General features: G+C 35.4%; 1 protein-coding gene across 1 annotated transcript in view; it reads left to right on the top strand.

The window, feature by feature from the left end:
* Positions 1 to 24440, top strand: part of Smp_141510 (family S9 non-peptidase homologue (S09 family)) — a gene marked incomplete at its 3' end in the record, with an annotated part of 44473 nt that overhangs the window by 12235 nt on the left and 7798 nt on the right. The window contains exons 5-6 of the mRNA XM_018798302.1: positions 525 to 740; positions 7422 to 8166. Coding sequence (XP_018653257.1) covers positions 525 to 740; positions 7422 to 8166 — 961 coding nt within the window. The remainder of the gene's footprint in view (positions 1 to 524; positions 741 to 7421; positions 8167 to 24440) is intronic.

The following is a 24440-nucleotide window of genomic DNA, read 5'->3' as shown; positions in this document are numbered from 1 at the left end:
AATAAACTACACTTTCATAGTTAGTAACATTTATTCCCATTTTAGATTGGAAGGTTGAAGGAAGTAGTTAGGAAACTCTGGTTAATCTAAATTTTATGCTAGTTTGCACTTATCAACAAAGCACTGGTACAATATCAAGGGGCTGATGATCTCTATGGAATTCTCTAATTGATTTTCCAGCTTCATAGCCTAGAGTTTTCGAGATGCAAATAACCTCTTGTTAGGACGAAATGCTTAAGTTAGTTTACCATTGATTGATGATCAATGTTATGTTTGTCCAGTGTTAGTGGACGTGATGACGAGGCACATGTACTAGTGGCCACATGATAGGATTCCTTTTAATACTAAGGACCAGAAAAACGTAAGATTTGCCACTCTCCAACGATCAATTAGCCACATCTAATTTAGAATAATTATTAGAAACCTCTATGTCTTACAGTAACTCATTATTTTGTATCTTCTTAAAATAGTCTCTTTAGAATAAAGCTGACATTTTCCCGCCGATATCTTTCATTGTTTTCTAGCTTATTGGTGGCATGGTTGTAGATGATGGTGTTTTTCATGCATTAGCATCAATTTATCAGTTGGATGTCCCAATAACATGGAATTTAATAAATAATACACAAAATAGAGCTTTGGATTCCCTCGAATTATTGAATCCAAATACTGAATTTTCTGGTATGTCAATTGATTTAATGCGTTCAAGTTTTATGGAAATGGTGAAAAATGATTTTGCACTAGTAAGTTAAATAGTTCACTATATAAAAAGTTTCGATTTTTGAGAGATGATTGTCGGAGTGATTTTATTTCATTCATCATCTTTTAAAGCGGTAAACACGATTCGTAGTATAATCATGCATTTTACCTATAATGAGTTAACTATTGGTTAGAAATTCAGTAGTATAAAATCAGCAACATAAATATTGATGTCATAGTAACAATGAGTTATGGAAAACTTGAGCATCAAGTCTATTGGGATTAGAGTGCTCTTGAATTATAGTCATAGAAAAAATTATATCTTTCAGGAAAAACATGATGGAAATTTAAGGAGTCCATCTTCTATTTACACTAAGAGACCCGACCGTTGCTGCTACCTTGACGTGGTGGTCGGGCTTGCCGATCGTGATGAACCAATCGAGCTATACTGGCTGGAACAATCATTCCTCAAGGTCCTACCATGCCAGACAGGTAGGTTGGAGAGCAGTAAGACTAAAAGCAGCAAACCCAAAGTCCGAAGGCAAAGTCGTACTGCCGACTGTACAGAGGTGTGACGGCAGTAAGGTGTTTCCTTCAGACAACCAGCATAACAGCGGTGCTGCCTTCCCACAAGGAGGGGTGGGGTTAGAAAAGGTCGACCCTAAAAATGCACACCTCGCCTTATCCCACGGATATCCGTTTCCGGCAGTAAGGTCTCAACACGTACGGAGCTAACACAAAAACTACCCACAAAAAGGTCGTGTGAGACCGACCTCAAGCAGTTGTCCTTGGGCACTGCGGTCACGTTCTCAGGTCATTAAGACCACTTCTAACCCAATTTCCTTTTCAGGTACCTCTAGAAGAACTCTTCCACGGTGTGGGCAACCGGGAAGTGATAACTGTCTTCATACCTCTAACAGCACTCAAGACCACACACACTAAGAGAATATATTTAACATTTACCGTAGTTGTAAAGATCAATTTTAATCTGACCTTTCTTTTTATAACTAACGACTGAGAATGGAGCTCTTTCACTGGTAAATATAAGGTTAATGAACATGGAACTCATTAATACACATTGAAACAAGTGGAGTTAGAAAGATTTTACCACAAACCCATAACTCATGATATATTTTTTCATTATGATTTGATAATTTTGAACCTACCTATTTGATTAATAAATGTTTGCATTATCTCACTATTGATATTCCTAAAGGGGTTCTGGTCATTCTATGCTGCGATATGTGCATTCTGTTGATAACGCTCTGTCACAAAGACTTTGTCAAGGTTTTTATGCAATAGGTGGATTTTCGATAGCGCTAGTATCCAATAAACTAATTTCATTCAGTTTAAGACTCAACTGGATGTACTTACGTCTAAGTGTGATGATGATCATGCTATGACTCAAACTCATTACCTTTTGCTTCAAATGCCTAACTTGTAGGAGAGTGGTTCTCTGAGTTCAGATAATGTCTAACATGTTTAATGAGTACGATGTTATTACTGTTATTAGTAAGGGTTTGTATTCTCCAAATATTGATATCTAAGCCTGAATTTTGATCAATCTAATCATAAAAAAATGGATCTAGCAATCTGAAACCAGCGGATCAGTGAACATCGAATTGACGTTTGAAGTGAGAGATACAAGGTTCGATTCCTAATGTGAACGATAACGCTGGATATAGATACGTTCAGCTGTCAAGTTCCAAATTGGATAAAATGGAATAGTGGATCCTTAAGAACAACTTGACTCTTAAGTACATAATATCAAGAGACTGTTATATCATTAATTCACTGATTACAGAGTGGGCTTTATTTTTATCATAATATTGGTTATGATATATGTTCATCAAATATGGAACCTGAAATTAGATTAACTACTTGTATCCTCATAAAATGTAATATTGGATCTTATCAGAGGATCATATTCTCATTTTGATCCACTTTCTAAAATAGTAATTAAAAGTATATGAAAAACATTTGTCATAACTTTGATTGAATTCCACCGTATTGTTGGTACTTCTTCAACTGTGTTTTCTTTAGTAAATCAAGCTATTTGTCTGTGCTATATACACAGTATTCTTATTATTGTTCTCATCTTTTAAACCTCTATTTTCAACCAATTTATAAGGAATAAGGATAGTTGAGACCATGAATCAATTGTAGTTAGACTACTATGAAAAACCTGGAAGCACTGGACAGTCGTTGGATGTCGGCTCAGTGGTTTAGAGGTTAAGTGATCACGCGCGAAACTGATAGGTCTTGGGTCCGATCGTGGATGCGCACTGTTGAGGAGTCCCACAATAGGACGAAACGACCATCCAATGCTTTCAGGTTTTCCATGATGGTCAAGCTTCAATTGATTCATGACCTCAACTACTAAAATTAGTATGATATTCACAAAACCCCTTCTGAGAATAAGGATAGATATATATTTTATATATACTCTTTTTCTCTTTTATCATGTCTCATTGTTCAGTTCAGATAAAAGGAGTACTAAAAATTGAAAAACATTTATGTGTGTGCATGAATATACAAGAAAGATTTATTCCCACCTCCAGGTACACATAATTCCAATTATCGATTAGTTTGAAGAGAGTAAGAATAAAGATTTGAGTAGAATAACAGGAAATTTTCTGTTTGGTTAAATCCTCGTTAATTATTATGTAAAAATATACCAAGACTGAATTCATATTCTTATTTCATTGTTCATATTCAGGACTATAATCGATCAGTCCTTATTGGTGGATGGATAGCTTTGATATAATGCATTCAAGATGTTATCGGTAATCGAACAGAGGGCACTTGAACTTTAGGGAGAGTTTTAAAACTTCAGACCACTGAGCTGACATCTATTAATTACCACTTCTAATTTGAGTTAACAAGGCCATATGGTTCTAAGATTGATCTAATATAAGGTCGTAAATGCTGACTTACTAGGATGGAATCGATATTCAATGCTTCTTGGTTTTAATGGTCCTATGACTAATTGCATACTGTAATTTAACCTATAAGACTGAATCATTTATTCGTCAATGTTTGTTTTGACTAAATAAGTAACTATATAAATAACAAACGTACTTACTTACTTACTGGTTGGAGTGATCCAGAAAACTTCTCGTAAAAGACGAGAAAAGCTCAGGAAACACTAAGAAGCATTTTATCCAATCAGCGTTCACTAGAAGTTTCACCGGAAACATCACGAAAGTGAGAAGTCACATGTAGAGTTTCTGATTGACTGATTACTATACTGTTACTATGTTTAGTAGCATTCCAGAATTTCCTGGAAAACCTAAGGACTTCTTAAATACTTGTGACTTTATAAAAGGCCGTCGCCAATTTGTTATGACTATAAAATAAGAAGACCGTATGCCAATTTATTATGATTTTATGTCCGGCTTTTTATCACGTGAATTATCCACCAATCGAAATACGACTTGTCTAATCTTAACACTGTGCCAAATCAATGACGTTCGATCAGTATGAGCATCTAGCGTCCGCATTGGTCCCTTGTCCGACTAGCCCTTCCAATTGAGTCCAGAAATACCAATTGCAGCTTCTGCTATACGAATCTATGCGAATCATTTATTTCAAGCATACTCCGTTTTTTTTTACCAGACAAACAGATCACATCACAAAATAGAAAATAATATTTATACAAGATCAAACCAAATGTGGCTGTGAACGTGGGATACGATATAATTTAGGGACAGTAAATCCTATAATAATAATCAATAGGTCAAAATAAACCATATAATAAGATGAATATAGTTATACACAATCTAATTACTTAATAGTTAAACAATAAGAATATATATAGAATAATAATCCATTAATAGGTCCTGAAAGTTACCCGTACTTATGTATTCACTAGGATATAACACTCGTGTTCAAGTTGCTGTGTAGATTTAGCTTGGAAGTTACGATAATAGCTTAGGATCCGAGTATAGCGTCCAAATAACGAAACTTATCAATTACTTACTTACTTACTTGCTTACGTACGTACCTACATACTTACCTACTTGCTTGCTTACCTACCTACCTACCTACTTACTTACCTACTTAATTACTTGCTTACGTACTTGCCTACTTACCTATTTACTTACTTACTTACCTACCTACCTACTTACTTACTTACTTGTTTCCTTCCTTCCTTCCTTCTTTACTTACTTACTGTAGAATGGTACCTACTCTCTACTTAAAATCATTCAAAATTCCAATCATTCATCAATATCCAAAATTATGCCAGAATTCAAAAGTAGGAGATAAATCTAAGCATATCCTTAGATGTATATTTGTACTTCTTTCTACATATATAGGATAAGAGTATTTCTTAAATCAATCTTAAACCATTTATTATAAGTGACCATATGATGATGACGATGATGGTGGCGATATGACTGTAAAGGTAACTATTACATACAACCCTTTTAATTTATTCACAAAAATACTTGAGGAAAAACATAAAGTCATTTATCATTATCATGGTATATACAACTTATGTTACATAATCAATGAATATAAATTATTGTATGTACTTAAACAATTCAAATGGTTAATACTTAGAAGGGGATTTGTGGAGATTTCAGTATATTTCAAAGTTGAAATCATGAGTCAATTGAAGCTAGACCACCATCGAAAACCTGGAAGCACTGGACGGCCGTTTCGTCCTATTATGGGACTCCTCAGCAGTGAGCAACCACGATCCCGCACTCGCGAGATTAATACTTAATTGAATAATATACAGGTGTATACTTCAATGATTCTTGGAATAAATTTTCATATACTACTGAAATATCAATTGTTATAGCTTGTTGGCTTTGAGCCCTATTAATCATATATAAACTAATGATACCGCTTATTAGAGAGTAGTGATTTATTGACTGGACCAATGACTCATAAATCAGTCTAGAGTCCTTAATGGTTCTTCTCTTTGCCTAGATCTGCCTATTGAGTCTAAAAACACCACTCTTAGCCTCCATGATAATGAATCATGTATTTTAAACATACCGGGTTTATTTACAAACTAAACTGACCACATCGTACCATAAAATAGAAAATAACATTTGTACAAGATCTAGCTAAATGTATCTGTGAATATAGGAGACTATAGTTAATAGACTGGACATAACTCAAGAATGGCAAATCGTATAATAATAGTTCATAGGTCAAAATGAAGCTTATAATAAGAGAGACACGAATATGCATAGTTTAGCTACTTAAGAATTATTTAATAGAGCCATATGTATGGTATTGGTTCATAAATAGTTCTCAAAAGTTACCATTCATAATTCTCTTCGGGATATAATCACAGTAGAAGTAGTTTATCTTTTGACAAACAATTTTGTAAGACATCAACAGTAAAATACTATTTAGGATGAATGAAGTCCATTTCATGTTGTCTGTTTTAAATTTTTCAATTTCTTGATAATTTTAACCTCCATCAACAAATATATGATTCACTTAATATTGTTTGATTGAATCATCTAATTGATGTTTGGGACTGCAACTGGTCAGTCTCTTATTAGCATATGTGCATACTGTGCGTATTGGCTCGATATTGCCTTAATTCACAAGCATTATAAGCACAGATAAATAGTGGCTAGTAGTGGAAAACAGTTTGACGCGCGTTTCGTTCTATTCGGGACTCGTCAGCTGGATGTACCTGGTCACTACTCACTAGTCAATCAATTGTAAACATATCGGTATTAGAGTTGATCAGTAATTGTCTAAATAACTCAACGCTAACATCTCAGATTGTGGATCTGGATGCCTGAGATCGTACGTTATGGGAAGCATCAGTTTCCTCAACTTTACAGGTACGTCTTATAAATGAGTGTTAACTAAAACAAAACCCGAGTCAGTGGTTTCCTGTCGACTACCTCCAACCACCTTACACATGAAGTTCATAATGAAAATACTTACGACTGAATAAAGAATCTAAGCATATACTAATCTTCCCTAGAAATATTATCAAACTTTTAACAATATTAGCGCGATTTTAAATATAAGGAGACGAATTATAAACTTTGAGAATCTCATAGCCTTCAATGACCCTAGAATATCTGACTCCTATTTTGATTGTGTAATTATTGTTATCGACTTATACATATCGTCGATCCTCATAAATAATCATTGACTTTAATCGCGTTAGTGAATAACGGAATTAAATAATTCATATACGAGAATAAGGTTTGAATACGTTTATTTTGTACACTCATTGACCTGGAAAGACAATCATAGGAACGAAGTGAAGGAAGCGTAGATAAGAGAGCGAAGCGAAATGACACGCTTTTCTATCAGGTGTGACTCAATATCTATAGTCAGACAAAAATAAGTTGCACATATGAGATGAATAGGATAAGAAGTGCATACACATACGCTCATATAAAAACAGTCAAGGTTGATAAGCGAATAAGTGACAAAGTCAAAGTTTGGTTTAAAAAAATGAATAAACTGTTCTGTCCAGAAACTAAAATAACCTATATGGGCTCCACGTAGAGCCAGTAACTGCAAGCCTACCGAAACTAACTAGTGATAGATTCTTGATTTGGAAAGCCTGTTTTTTTAACATCCACTAATAATTCTCAACATCATAAATGGCGTCGATCAGGATCGATATAATTTCACTGAAAAGTTTTGTTTAATAAATCTCTTATATAATAACCAGCATTATCATTATCAGTGTAACGTATGTTCCCATTCTAAATGTTTCATTTCAATAGGATCCAATTGGTATTACAAATTCTTTACTTTTTCAATATACATACTGGCCAGATAAAGAAAATACATTATCACGTTGGAAAATGTATCGTTCTGCTTGGACAGATCGTTTTATTGGTTCTGGTTTAATTCAAACCCTTCAATATCATTCTAATCCAAGATTTGCTAAGAAAAAGAAATTACAATCCAATACGAATCAATATTTACCCACTAACCATACACAAATGTATATTTTTGGTTATAAATCAATAAATGATATATGGAGTCAAATCATTGGTATCTATCCTGGTTCAGAACTACCATATCTATTTGGATTACCATTATTACAATTATATAAAACTATAGAAGAAATCAATAAACAATGGGCAATTGATTTAAATCTTAAACCCCCTCGTTACCAATATACAAATCTTGATATAAAAATGAGTAGTTATATATTATCATTGATATCGAATTTTGCAAAATCATCAAATGCTACACCAGAACCATTACGTAATATAACATGGGATACATATCGTATTGAAAATCGAACATATTTATGGTTAAATTTAACTGATAATCTTACTTTATCCGAAGGAAGTTATCATTCAAATTTAGAATTAAAAAGAATCCATGGTGATTTTGATTTACGACAAAATTATCGAATGAATACATATTCATATTGGATTTATCTTTATGCTAAACAACTTTTATGGTTACCAAGGTATCCAATACCAACTATGATACCAATGGATTTAGAAATATATCGTTTAGCTACATTTTCATTAGGGGGGTTATTATTTATTTTATGTATTATTATTATGTTATTATTAATTGTATATTGTAGAAGAAGAAAGTTATTAATATCTTAATGTTATTTTCATTGTATTTCATTGTTTTATTTATGAATTTTAATGACAGTGAAGAGTTGTAGATCAGAAAAAGAGGATTCTCTAATTTCAGTAAAGCTTGAATTGGCATTTTCACCATGAAAAACCTGGAAGCACTAGACGGTCATTTCATCCTATTGTAGGACTCTTCAGTAGTGCGCATCCACGATCAGATCTCGCGAGATTCGAACCCAGGACCTATCAGTCTTGTGGGTGAGCGCTTAACCACTAGACTACTGAGCCGACATCCAACGGTATTTCCTGGAGTTCTAGTGAGAAGAAGTGACCACTGGAGTTCAACCAGGTCTGTTATGAGATATTAACTCACTGAAGACATTGGTAGATGTATCGCTCGATTTCGTGGATCGGTTAGAGTTAGACATTAACACCGTCGGATGCTGGCCAGCTCAATTGTCTAGAAGTTAAGAGCTCACGCGCGAGACTGATAGGTTCAGGGTTCGAATCTTGCGAGGCGGGATTGTGGATGCGCACTGCTGGAGAGTACCACAATAGAACGAAATGGCCATTCAGTGCTTCCAGGTTTTCCATGATGGTCTAGCTTCAATTGATTCACGATCTCAACTATTAAAATTGTTATTTATTTGATGAGAAATTTTCAAAAATCGCTTTTATTCAAAGTTTGTACTGATGTTGTTGTTTAAAGTGACAAAAAAACTAATGAGATATTTCATAAAAGCTGATAGAACTTAGAAACAGGGGATAAAACGTCCATCCTGGAGTTCACTTCAAAAACCGTATACATACAACTTCCTTCTCAAATTCAACAACCGTCCAGTCAGTTCATAGATAATCAAGGAGTTTCAGTCACTTAATTAGCGTACTAATCAGACAGAACATAATAGATAGATATCTTACCAACTAATTTATAATTTAGTTAAATCAAATAAACATACTACTCACAGTTGAATATGTTTATCCCAGCAACACATATGTTCAGTTCATTATTGATATATTTTGTTGCTAAATAAAATGTTTGTCAAAGAAAACCCCATCGATTCATCCAATTTCGGCTAGATGGTTTCTAATATAAACTATGTGAATAACCTAGTTACATGATTTGAAAATTATTCAACCATAAAGAATGAAAATACTGACTTATTCAATGTATTACATAATATGCACATTATACATTCAACTAATGATATGAGATGAATGTTTACTACTGATGTGCTTCACAAGTAAAATAGCAATGTTGAAATGCTCTCGCTAATATGAGTAGAAATTTAATACGGTTATGATGATTTAGTTAGCTAACATTATGAACTGACGTCAAGCATTCAAATATAGTGGTGTGGGCTACTTATATCCACATAAGTATTATATAACGATGGTATTTCAGTATGTATTTCAGTAGGAGATCGATAAGGACAGAACGGAAACGGGACGCAATTGTTACGACAATGCATTAACAATAAAATCAGAGAAGATGGACTGATATTTGCAGAAGGAACAGTCAAAATTGAGACAATTGATTGTTATTTTACAAATTAACTGTTTACTGTATGGTTATCAGATTTAAGTGAGATAATCTGTAATTTTGTGCCCCCCCCGTGTTCTCGTTCACAACAATATGTGTATACTACGTTACACAAGATGAAACCAACGGTATACAGACATCGTAGGGAGTGTGATACCTTTGAATCACTGAATCAAAATTGAATGGCTGACATTTTAAAAAACTAGTCATCTTATTACAAAGCGATTCGTTCTACTGACTGAACGATTAAATAATACTGATGATTTCTTCAAGTTTCCAAGTGGAATTATTAGTGTACAACTGTTAGTAGTTAAGAATGGGAATAGAATATTTATCCAGTGCCCTCTGATATTCAATAGTTTTCCATTTGATGTCAATTAGGATAGAAAACTAAATTCAACTAGGATAATATTGACAAACTATTATGACTTTATAAAAAATAGGACTATCCAATTCGTTACGATTTTATGTCCGGTTTTTTTTCACGTGAATAATCCAGCAATCAAAACACGACTCTTCCGATCTCAATACTGTGCCGATCAATGACATTCAACCAGTATGAGTAGTCTAGCGTCCTTATTGGTCCCTTGTCCGCCTAGCCCTTCCAATTGAGTCCAGAACACCAAGTGCAGCTTCTGCTATGCGAATAATCTATTTCAAGCATACTCGGTCTATAAATCAGACAAACAGACGGCATCACATCATAAAATAGAAAATAATATTTGTAAAAGATCAAGCGAAATGTAGCTGTGAATGTGGATACAATGATCAATAAACTGAATATAATTTAGGAACAGTGATTCGTATAATAATAATCCATAGGTCAAAACGAAACTTATAATAAGATGAATATAGATATACACAATCTAATTACTCAATAGTTAAACAATAAGAATATATATAGAATAAGAGTCCATTAGTAGATCCTGGGAGTTACCCATACTTATGTCTTCACTAGGATATAACACAAACCTATTTTAGAAATGGGAAGTATTTAAGTAAAATGTTTGAGATAATAATGTTTTTAGTTGTCACTATAACTCTTGATAGTCAATTCTTGATTTCACTCTATTAAAATAGAAAAACAAAACAAAACAAATATTGATCCATGAATTAAATTCTTAGGAAAGCTTAATAGATTAAAGGTTATCCATTTGAATAAGTTTATAATCTTTGATTTATTGATTTTTTTGATTAACTTGTGACGTTTGATCCTTTCCAGTAACCAATCAATATATAGTTGCTTTAAGTATATAGTTACACTAAAGCAAAAATTAACCTGAAGATTTCACTCGTAACATCTTTGATGATATTTTTCATATAATATTGATCAACAGTCGGAAAATCAACAACTTGGAGACAATTGCTTTATTGAATACATTCTCTATCATATATATTTGAGTGTTATTAAGGATATGAGCTGCTCCTAAACTTTGTAGGTACATTTAAAAAATACAGCACCAATTAACTGGAGTCACATTTGTTTACATATGAAACAGTGTTCATATTATTATTATTATTACTGGCATAAAGTGTTGCTTCTTTTTAGGACATATTTCACTTTGATGAATTGACAAATGTCCGTGTAGAAGTTCTAGAATTTTCATGGTTTAAATCACTCACTTACATTATATAGACCACTAGGGAAAACCTGAAAACATTGGGTGCTCGTTCCGTCCTAGTATGCGACTCTTCAGTAGTCTACTTCCGAATATAGAACTTCGGTCTCGGGAGTTAACTTCTAACTCCTAGATCCGCGAGCAATCATCCAGTGATGTACATGTTTAACTCCTGTCAACTCATGATATTGTGTGACCGTTATCCATTCTCTGCGGTGGATAACCATCCTACACCTGACACAATTAAACTCTACTGGTTACGGCTTCTCACTAGAGCTCCAAGTATTGTAGCACTACTGAATAGTCTCATACTAATTTTATAAAGCAAAGATCATGAGTCAATTGAAGCTAGACCATCATGGAAAACCTGGGAGCACTGGACGGCCGTTTCGTCCTATTGTGAGACTCCTCAACAGTGCTCATCCACGATCCCGCCTCGCAGGGTTCGAACCCAGAACCTACCAGTCTCGCACCACAGCACTTAACCTCTAGACCACTGAGACGGCTTCCAGAGGTGTTAATGTCTAATCAATCTCCACAAAACCTCCTTGTGATAATTATCATATGCTCACTATTGCCTGGCTCCATGAGATAATTCCTGGAGTTCTAGTGAGAACTCGTGGCCAGTGAAGCTAATCCATGTCAGGTAGAGACAGGTATCTACCTCAGTACAATGGAAGTTGGTCGCGAAATTTCGTGCATTGGTTGAGGTTAGACATTAAAACCGTTGGATGCCAGCTCAGTGGTCTATCCGTCAAGTGCTCTGACGCGAGACTGGTAGATCCTGGGTTCGAATCTCGCGAAGTGGGATCTTGAATGAGCACTGCTGAGGAGTCCCATAATAGGACGAAACGGCTGTTCAGTGCTTCCAGGTTTTCCACAGTGGTCTATCTTCAATTGACCCATGGTCTTAACGATATTTGCCTGTCCCGTAAAATTTATAAAATATTCTAATAATATCTACACACTCACCCACACAGTGATCGGTATGAATTTGTATTCTGTTCAAAAAAAACCGAATTTTCTTTTTGAACAGAATACGATTTTACACACTTGTATACACATAAAGAAAGTAAACGACCACCGTGAACTAGTCAATAATTATTATTATTATAACTATTTTTAAAATTTCAAGTTCTAAATACTATGTCGGAAATGTTTCAACTAATACATAATGGGTGGGCTTATAATTATTGGTTATCTTTATTGGATATATATACATATATATATTTGTGAAGTAAAATTCTTCTTTTCAAGGTAGTCTTTTATGATCCTACAGAAGTATAAGTTCAATTTAATTATCATAAACAGTAGTCAAATTTAAAAACAATACTATGGCATATCAATCTAAAATTCTAAATACAATAGACTACAAAATACGAAAACAATTAGTATGTAAGCAAAGGTAGTTGGTGGCTAACAGTAGAACTCAGTTTCATCTTAATCGGGACTCTTCAGCTGGGTGTACCTGCATCTGAGTTGATATTCACTCCGGGATGCGGGTAATCCAGCTGACGAGTACTAAATAGGACGAAACGCACGTCAAACTGCATTCCACTGTTAGCCACCAGCTATTTTTGCTTAGAATGCTTGTAAATTGAAGCGATATCAAGGCAATTACGACAGGATGCAAATATGCGGTTAAGAAACTAATCTATTGCCGTCCTAAACATCAATGGGAAGATTCAAACAAACAATACTAAATGAATTTATTATTTCAATATCATTCATATATCTATATCTTGTCAAAGATAGAGTTGATAGTAAAAAGAAGCCTAACTGAACATAAAAGCATTTTATCTCAATATACTGAATAAGATATAAGTTTGAAAGGTGGTGTTTGTTTTGTTTAACATAGATCATGTAATCTTTTCTCCCTTTTAATCAATCAGATAGATCGTATAACTTCAACAACAATAATAAAAAAGGATCACAATGATATCATATTGAATTTATCAATAATAGTCAAATCTTGATCATGAAACAAATGGGTTTGTTCCTTTATATTTTTTTTCATTATGGATACAAAATAAACATAATAATGAAATAGAGTAAACAATAAATCGTTAAAATCAAAGAAAGGATCTTACAAAGAAAAGCTGGGGGGAGGGGTTATTGAAATGAAGAATACAAACAATTGAGAAAGTTAGATAATCAATTAAGTAGTTGAATGATATTCAAATTACATTGAAATACTTTGAAGTAAAGATTATATTATGGTATGAGAGATGAATGATTAAAAACAAAAAAAATAATAAGGGGGTCATAGATAAATCTGTGCATTTTCTGAAGAAAAAAAACAATTCCATAAATTGAGAAAAATGATATGGTTATCTATTGTATTAATATTGTTACTAGGGAGTTTGTAAAATAGCTTATTTTTGTTTTACTTTTACTCATCAACAACTACTTTAGAGATTAAATTAATTTGGCATCGTTTGTTTGAATCTACCCGTTAATGTTTAGGACTGCAATTGATCTGTCTCTTATTGGTATATGTGAAGCGAACGGTACTGGATTCGAGTCGCAGAGTGAACATCAACTCTGAGATGCAGGTACATCCAGATGATCAGTCGCAAATAGGACAAAATGCGCATCAAACTGGATTTATGAGTTATAACTAGAATAAAATAGTGAAAGAAAATATTTTGTCATGATGAATAAATGTTTTCTTTAACCAGTGGAAAATATTCATATTTCTACATTGATTCATCCGAAATTAAATAATTAGTAAATTAGTAATACCTCATGTGTTCTTGTTAGTACATGGGAAGATTGGTTGATTGTAGCTAACAGCGGAACCAAGTAGGTGTGTTTTGTTGAATTTGCGACTCCTCTGAATAATATTAGTGCTTATACTGGACTTCAACCTAATTACTTTCTCTTTACATCTCAATACGCTTTACACTGTTTTATTGGGTTCAGATAGCCACTATAGTATTCAATGTACATTATGTTTATATAATTATTATTAGGGGTTTGAATGATCCATTTATTGATACTGAGAATTCACCCTTGATCAGCTTTTGTTTACATATATGTACCTTTTGGAGTAGGCCAAACTAACTAGTCCTAAACAGAATGTGCCGTAGATCGCACTGCCAAATTTCAATATATTAAATAAAGACTAGTCGAAACTAAGTTCGGAATATCCGAAGTAGAATAACTCAAAAACTTTCCGATAACTACATAAACTATTGATTGTTAAAAAATTGATAACTAATGTAGACGAATATATAATAATGTAAAACTGTGCACATGAATAGAGTACAAATGGCCCTTGAAAATATTGTAACCATTAATTCCGTATATTTCAACTTTTCTTCTGGCATTCTATTTTGAGGAAGCACTATTCACCAAACTAACCTGTCAGAAGTTAACATCTAACTAGAATTCACTTATGAAAATATAGGGTTATTGTAATTATTCCAGTCAACTTTTTCAGTGACCCTATACATGACTCCAGTTAAATCAGACGAATGGTCGTTACCAAATGATTGCTGTCGAAATATACATCTTCGCTTCCCTCGTATATATAATCATCAACATAACTCGCATTAGTGAATAACGGAATTAAATAAGTCAAATACGAGAATGGATTTTTGAATACATATATTTCTAACAATCGTTGATAGGAAAGTGAAGTAAAACAAAATAATGCGTGGTGGAGAAGGCGAGTGCGCCAACTCAATTTAGCCAGTCGTGAATCAATATTTATAGTCAGATAAAAATAAGCTGCAATCACATAATGAGTAAGGTGAGTAATTGGCACACATTCGATCATGTAACAAAACACGAAGTTGAGCAACCGTTCACCACTTGTCTTCAGTAAGGTTCTATTTCACAACAGACGTGGTTTGAACTCCACTGGTCACTGCTTCTCACTAGAACTCCAGGCATTATTATCATTTTTTAATGGCTTTATTCAGTATTATAATCTGGTACAATAAATAATTCTCAGAATTCTCTCTTGAAGTCAGTCACTAGTGAGCATATGATTATTATCAGAAAGGGTTTTGTGCAGATTTGGTATTTTCATAGTTGAAAGCATGAGTCAATTGAAGCTAGACCACCAAGGAAAATCCGGGAGCACTGGACGGCCGTTTCGTCCTATTGTGGGACTCCTCAGCAGTGCGAATCCACGATCCCAACTCGCGACATCCGAAACCAGAACCTACCAGTTTTGCGCCAGAGCACTTAATCAATAGACCACTGAGCTGGCATCCAATGGTGTTAATGTCTCACAATTTTTCCTTGGCGGTATAGCTTCAATTGTCCCGTGCTTTCAACTATGAAAATACTAAATCTGCACAAAACCCCTTCTGATAATATAACAAAACAGTCAGGATTAATAAGCAATGAAGTGACAGGATGAAAATGTGACTTGAGAAGAATGAATAGACTGATCTTTTCAGAGGCTAGAATAACTTATGTGAGCTTGACCCAGTACCAGCCCTTACGAAACCTCATTGTAGAAAATAGCACATTAATTTGAAAAATGCCTGTTTCCGAAAATGACACTGAAGAGTTATGTGGATAACGTTAAAAAGTAGCGAAAAAAAATAGTACTATACCTAATTATGTACAGTGTCACGTGAAAAGTGAGTGTTTAAACGAAATTTGTCATTTATGTAAAAAAAGTGCACATGAATGTCGTAAAATTGTGGACAGAGATAATGGAATTTTACTATGTGTTTATAAGCAAATTAATAAGCGTACAAAAAATCTACATGTATTTATATCGTCACTATCTGGATGATAATATAACACATTCATATGAGCGATTCGACATACCGTGAAAACAGTAGTAAATTGTAGGAATAATATTGGAATAAATCATGATAATAATTAGGGTAGAATATAACAGATCCGTTAAAACATGTCCGTAGTACCGACACAATATAAAGATAAAGAGTACCGAAATATGAACATGTTCTAATAAGCCATGATAGAGTAAATAGTTAGAATTAGAGATTAATGGATTCGAATTTACGTACATGTAGTTTATATGAGATAAAAACAATCCAGTCGTTAGATGATAACTACACTGATGGGTAATATTTCTTTTTGGTCTAGCAAGGTTTGTGAAGTCTGATTGGGGACGAGCTCGACTCTTTTTGTTAAGAAACCGCACTAACTTGCTTACTTACGCCTGTCATTACTCGTGGGAAGCATAGGCCGCCCACCAGCATTCTCCATCCAACTCTGTCCTAAGCAATCCTTTCCAATTGTTGCCAGTTGCTATTCATCCTTTTCATATCTGCTTCCTATTCCCGACGCAATGTGTTTTTTGGCCTTCCTTTTTTCCGCTTCCCTTCACGGTTCCAAGTTAGCGCTTGTCTAGTTATGCAGTTTGGTGATTTCCTCAATGTATATCCTATCCACTTCCAACGTGCTTTCCTTAATTTCATTTTTAGATGGAAGATGGTTTGTTCTTTCCCATAGTAGGCTGTTGCCGATGGGATCCAGTCAATGGATGTTGAGTATTTTGAGAAGATAACTGTTTAAATATACTTATATCTTCTTAACGATGGTTGTAATGGTTCTTCACGTTTCAACCCCGTACAGTAGGACTGTCTTGAAGTTTGTTTTGGAAATTTTGAATTTGATATTGGTTGGCAGTTGTTTTGAGTTCTGTGTTATTCAATTGTGTGAATGAGTCTTTGCCTCGCCAATCCTTACCTTTACATCTGTATCAGATCCTCCTTGTTCATTAATGATGCTTCCCAGGTACGTCAATATTTCTAAATTTCCCGGAGTCTCACCATCAAGCGTGATTGACTTAGCGTTCTCCGTGTTGTATTTGAGGATTTTGCTTTTTCCTTTGTGTATGTTGAGGCCTATTGATTCAGAGTCTGCTGCTACATTGTCTTCGTCTCTATTTGTTTATGTGGATAGGATAGGAGGCCTAGGTCATCTGCTAAGTCCAAATAGTCTAATTGATTTTGAGATGTCCATTGTATTCCGTGCTTCCCCTCAGGTGTCGAGGTTTTCATAGTCCAGTCAATCACCGAAAGAAAGAGGAAGAGAGAGAGTAAACAGCCTTTTCTGACTCCAATCCTTACTTTGAATGCGTTTGTCGGCTGTCCTCCATGCACCATTTCGCACCGTAGTCCATCGTAGGAGTTCCGGATAATGCTGACAATCTTCTCAGGAACTCCGTAGTGTAGAAGTTTCCAAAGCGTTCTGTTTACACTGTCAAGTATCTTCTCATAGTCAATGAAGTTTATGTATATTGACGTGTTCCACTCAACTGATTGTTTGACGATGATCTAAAGTGTTGCAATTCGGTCTGTGCATGACCAATCCTTAAGTAATCCAGTCTATTGATCTCAAAATTGGGCGTCCACTTAATCTTTCATCCAGTTTAGCAACACTGTTCCAAACTTTTGCATGGTGTCGGTAGTCGCGTTATACCTCTATAGTTTTCACATTTGCTCAGATCTTCTTTATTTGATATCTTGACGACGTATCCCTCTTTCTAGTCCATCAGCACTTGTTCTTCCCCCCAAATCCTCGTGAATAGAAGGTGAAGCATGTTTGCAGTTACTTCAGTGTCTCACTTTAGTGCTTCAGCTGGTATATTGTCAGGTCCTGCTGCTTGCTCGCTCTTGATTTGTCTGTTGGCCATCTTGATTTCTTCGATTGTTGGTGGAGTGATAGATATAGGAACGTCTATAGGTGCTGCTTCGATGTCCGGTGGATTCAATGGAGCTGGTTTATTCAGCAGTTATTCGAAGTATTCTACCCATCTGTTCCTCTGTTCTTGAATCTCAGTGATTGTCTTTCCTTCTTTGCCCTTGACTAGCCTCTCTGATTTACCATATCTCTGTAGAGCTTGGGACCCGTTTGTAGTGGATGTCGAGTCGTGGACGGACTATGATCACCACTACTATTCGATTACGCGTACAAATATGACTTGGTTCCCTTGATAGCCCGTAAACCAGAAGGCTTTACTAGTCCAGATCAAGTATATTTATTGGCGATCTCGTGGTATCGAAATAATACCGAGACGTGCCAAAGAGTACAAGCGAACAAGCAGTGCGTGAGCAAGCTCGAACCAAACCAGGCGGTATATGGAACAAGAAGTGAAACGGATACAGTTAAACAAATACAGCAAAACAATCTCTGGTACAATTGGTTACAATAATAATAATTGTTTCTGTTATTCCAATCGTGTTCTTATCGAGACTGGCCGGTCACTACACGTTAATGAGAGTTATCTTGAATTCGTTGAGTTTGTCAGTATGTCAAATGAAGTCAGTATTGACCCATTGTACCGCTATTTTCACAGATGTCCAGTGTTTCTTTAACTTTAGTTTCATGATGACCGCAACCTGACGGTGATCTGAAGCTATAGCAGTCCCTCTCCTAGTTCTCATGTCTTTCATTGTCCTTCTGGATTTTTTATTAATACAAATATGATCTATCTCGTTCTCCGTGGTGTTATCTGGTGAGACTCATGTAGCTTTGTGTGTGTGTGTGTCTGTATGGGAATATTGTGCCGCCCATAAACAATTTGTTGAATGCACATAGGTTTGTGAATCTCTACCCTTTTTCGTCCCTCTCCCCTAGTTCGTATCGTTACAAGATATGTTCATATCCTGTGATGCCCATTCCGATTTCAGTTTTTAGGTCTCCATCAGTATGAGGAGATCTTTTCTTTATTATTATTAGCTATATTCAATATAATACTTTCGGTACAATATAGAATCCTCAGCACAAAGTACTTCAACAAGTTTCCGTTTCTTAATTTTTTGTCGATCCTGATGATAAATATTGAGTGATTGCCTGTTAGAATTTAGCAGTCCGGTTAATCGACATCTGAAAAATGTACACTCTTTTCGCTGCATATTGCCAGCAACCATGATATCTCTGGTTGAGCTTTTTGTAACCTTTACAGCGAAAGGTTGTACACATTTCAGAAACGCACCTGAATAGATTGTGCGATTAATGACCATAAAAGTGTATTAAAACAAACAAAACTAGATATCTTGTTGAAATATATAGACAACAGGAACAGATAGCCCAAACGTTCAAACAAATAATTTGCTATGATCGAATGCGGCCTCTCGCAGAACTCATCTTTATCGCCGTCGTTGCTATAATTGGTAGGTGAATAACTTTGGATATAATTCATTGTGATCCCCTCGTTCTTTGTTTTGAAGGATGCTTTGATGATCCTCTGTCCAGAACATTTCCATCCTGAGGGTGCATTTCTTGTGTGTTTGGACAGAATTATAACAACTCCATGAGTGTGTGGGGCATTTTCCTCTTCGTGGATGGAGTACAATATAATCTATCCTTTGTTGTCCAGCTTGGGTCTAATGGGTTTCACTGACCACGAGTACGGCCAATTTGTATCTTCCCATTTTCTCAGCTGCTTGACTGATCCTACCGTTCTCCCACATTCTCTGAACACTTTATATAGTTACATTAATGGTTTGTCTGTTTGTTAGATGTATCGGCCTCGTGACTTCTGAAGAACCGTGACATTCACCACGAGGCATCATAATTCTCCCTTCAACCATCAGCAAAGAGTTTAAACGGCGTAATTTGTTTAATCTAAATGGCATTTTTTAGCAAGGTTCTTTTCTATTGGATGAGTTTGCCTACCTCATACCGGGCCTTCCTATGTGTGAGCTTGGGACCGTCAGTAAATATAGAAGTGCTACAGGCGAAGTTAAACAGCACTAAGTCACGATAAAATACCAATATATATACGATAACCGATGATAGGAAGTGAGACTGACATGTATGTAATGAACAGAGGGGCATTCTTGAGAGACTAGCTCTAAACTCTATTTTCTGGTATACAGTACGATGGGAATAGAATATTAATTTCAATGGTGCAGTAGTATTATTGCGTAATGAATGATACAGAATGCAATTATATATGTGGACGAATAAATAAGATGAACATAGTCGTTAATTAATCGGCTGGTAATGCGTGTATAGATATGATAATTTATTAAACAAAAAATGACCGAGGTTCGATTTAGATTGTTGTTATGAAAGTAGAAAACGACATTTACTATGTACAAATGCGATGAATGAACATAAGTTAGATCTTGAGAATATTAGTCCCTACAATCGGAATTGTGACTTCAATCTTATGCTTTTGAAAGAGTTGCTAACCGTTTCGAGAGTGATGATGGCTGCGACCGTGCCGTTGCCAGAGCGCAGGATGTTTTCTCGGCTGTCTAGACTGACGATTCATGTGCACACGCGTGTCACTAGACCGCCAATTTACTTAACAGGTTGCAGATTTTCAATATGCGAGCAGCTAGTAAGTACGTCGGAAATATATGACATGCGATAGCGAACGTCCGTGTCTCTGATTTACCGGCTTTAATGAGTCGTTTGAGTTGCTCGTCAATTAAATCTGCCACTTAGTCCGTTAATCCGATGAGTAGAGTTCCAGATTTTAACCGTCTGCGCAGATTTGCTAGGTGCGTTTATTTCGAAATCGAGCTTACCATTTTAGTAGCGATATGATGATATTATCAACGAGGCTGTCTACTGAGTAAGCCACGTTGAGTCCCTCTGTGGAAAGTACGGAGTGAGGAAGGTTTTTCATCAACCTAGTTTGCTGCATTAGGTTCGTCGTCGATGGGCTCACCATTTCAGTGACCAAAGTCCTTACTCCAGTTAGATCAGAAGAATGGTCGTTACCAAATGATCACTGTCGAAATATACATTTTGTCTACCATCGTATATATAATCATCAACATAACTCGCGTTAGTGAATAACGGAATTAAATAAGTCAGATACGAGAATGGATCGGAAAGTGAAAGAAAACGGAATGACGCGTGGTGGAGAAGGCGAGTGAACCAACCAATCGTGAATCCATGTTTATCGCCAGATAAGAATAAATTGCAGTCACATAATGAGTAAGGTGCGTGGTTGGTACACATCCGATCATATAACGAAACAGTCAGGATTAATAAGCGAGTAAGTGACAGGGTGAAAATGTGACTTGAGAAGAATGAATAGACTGATGTTTTCAGTGGCTAGAATAACTTATGTGAGATTGACCCAGTACCAGCCACTACACTTTCAGTATGTTATTCAAGTTAAACTGTTTTACTCTTTTTTAAGACAGACTGTTCGGATTATTTAAATTTTTATAATTTTAAAATTGGGTAGGTTGCTTAAAGCATTATATTTGAAGCTCTGTGAATTATTTTTGTGCTGAGTGACACTCATTACCAAAGCTTATCTGAAAGCCTGATAAGGCCGATATCCACTGTGCGATTCGAACTCATTCTTACAAACGATTTTTGATGACTGAGCATTAACTGACTTTCTATATGACGGTAATATATACGCTAATTTGTGTGTAATAATGTACACGTATCTACGTATTTAACTGAGTAATAATACCCTGAAGATGTCCAGACATGTTCGCTGGACGAAACTTTGAAACTATTTAAATATCAATCGCTCAGATTATTTCAAATATGATTTTTACTAAGAATGTTTAGGTGAACAGTGTGAACCTTTTTTCACGATGTTAGTTTCTCCTCAGTTATCATTGCAGTGTTTCTTCAATTGGATATACATAGGTGGCTATATCTTCAAGGAAAAGTGGTTCTAAAGAAACGAATCCCAGTTTAACCATGGATTTTAAAATTTAATCCGATAGAATGCAATCGAAAACTAAACATGGGGATATAAAGTTTACAACAAATGACGTTATACTAAGGTAACTATGCAAAACTCATACAGTTTGAATTTGATTAACCAGTAATGTTCTAAGCTTCAACTAAAAACAACCATTTGTGACAGTATAAACTCCGAGTATAATCATTCAGAAATTAACAAAAAACCAGTTATAAGTGTTCTTCAATTACTGAACATAAACTGTTGACATGAAACTTCTTATATCACAGTCAAATTTGCAAAGATAAGCGATGGAAGGATTTTTTTAAAATTTACCTCAGTAACTAACATGAGTCAACTTATCCTCCTGAGTTTTAAGAATGATAAACATTATAGCAATAATTTTAGAGTAGTAACTGTAGAAAACTTGACGTTGTGGGGTTAAGTCATGAATTTTGAAAATCCTAATCAGAAAGAATAAAGTTGCGAAATTTGATGGTTTTCAGGAACTGTAATCCTCTCAACGTTTTAAATCTGCAAAATGTTTATATAAATCACTTGGCTTACGGTCAGTTCACTGAGATTAGTTTTCAATGTGGTCTTGACCAAATGAGTTTAAATACAGCACATTATTTGGGCACTAATTCATATACTCTACTACTAGTGAAAATTTCGTACTAGAGGCAGTTCCAGAACTTGAGCTCGAAGTTTAAATCATTAAAACACAACTCCACTAGCTACATAATATTAAAATTTTGATCAATCCCTTAAGATATAGCGGCGAGACTAAAGAACATGGACGACCTTTGAACGAATCTTAAATGACCTTGAGAAATATATGCCAATCAGAAGACAGTTAGTGTACAGTAAAAAATTATTATACAAAACCAAGGAATTAAAGTGGATACTGTTCTTTTACATGAGTTAAAAACTTATCAAGGTTGGATATAGGTTCGGAAGTTCTAAAATCATATTGTATGTGGTACATGAATTCATCCATATGGCTCCATAGTAGTCTGCCTCTGGAGCCATGATAAGGTCTCAAAAACCCTTTCAGTCTTGACCACATAGCTTCTATGTTGTCAGTGTGCACCCCAGTAGTAGGGTCAACGAAATGGCGCTTATGTATAACGACTTCATGCACATATCCCAGTCTACCTAGACACCTGTACGCTCCCCAATCATCTGTATAAACAGTAGTGCCCAGCAGCACATATTGCTGTATAATCGGTATGATTGTTGGTGCCTGCCGGTTCCTGACTCTTTGGAAATGTCCTTTTTGTAATGATCTATCATATATTCCAAGGATCTGTGAGGTATATTTATGGAAAAGGTACTTACCCAATCTTCTTTAATACAACGGCCACGGTTGAATTTGCGTTTCCTTACAACCGTTTCGTCTATTTCAACAATATTCCCCACTCCTCCATACAATTGCTGTACGCTTGTCAGTTTTGTTGCACAAATATCTCGGCAGAACTCGTACCATTGAACTGCAAAAACTTCGCTTACATCGGCAAAGGTGGCAGCTAGTGTTACCGGTGCTTTTATTATCCAATTCGCAACAGGGAGCATAATTTGTCTCAACCTTAATTTTGACCGAGCGAAAAAAGTCCCTGTTCGAGCTGATTTCTTCTTCCAACATGAAGGACATCGAAAGATAATATCATCACGATAGTCTGCACACCGTACAATGGTCATTTGACTACCGCAGTCACAAGTATAGGAGCTTCCTAATAATCCCTTTTCTTGTAGTCGCTCATTTATCACGTCTTTTCGAAAATCCGCTGTAAAGCGATCGTACGTAAGCATCATGTTCCGAAATTACCGCCGAGACCTTGAAAACCCGCGAAAGCTTCTGATTGGCTAGTCCATATAGTTTAGTCTCGCCGATATAGTTTTGTTAGTTATACAGTTTGAAGAATGGGGACTTAACAGTTTCAGTTTGGAAAGGATAGAAGGCTAGATGGCCTGTGTTATTTCTGGCAATGAAAGTCTCTCAGTCGATCCAGGTTTTTTTTGAAAGAGTCGACATATAGCGATCCAACGTGTTGAGGCAATTAATTGTACTCACTGATGATTCGATATGAAGGTCGATAGTCAGCTGACAAGTAAGTAAACCGTATTAAGGTATAACAAAAATACCAATACATATGATTATCGATGACGGCGAGTGAGACTAACTTGAATGTGACGAACAAGAGTGTATCTTTGAGAGACCAGCTCTAAACTCTATGTTCTAGTGTACAGTGCAATGGAAATAGAATATTAGTTGCAGTAATCGAATAGTGTTTATAGGTAATCGATGATGCAGCATTCGGTTATACATGTGAATGAATAGATAATATGAACATAATCATTACAAATCGGCTGGTAATGCGGCGTCGAATACTTGATTTGTGTATAAACATTAAAGTAGGGATCATCGT

The sequence above is a fragment of the Schistosoma mansoni genome, chromosome 6 (genome assembly GCF_000237925.1).
Source record: "Schistosoma mansoni strain Puerto Rico chromosome 6, complete genome".
Lineage (NCBI taxonomy): Eukaryota > Metazoa > Platyhelminthes > Trematoda > Strigeidida > Schistosomatidae > Schistosoma > Schistosoma mansoni.
This window is presented reverse-complemented; position numbering and strand designations above follow the sequence as displayed.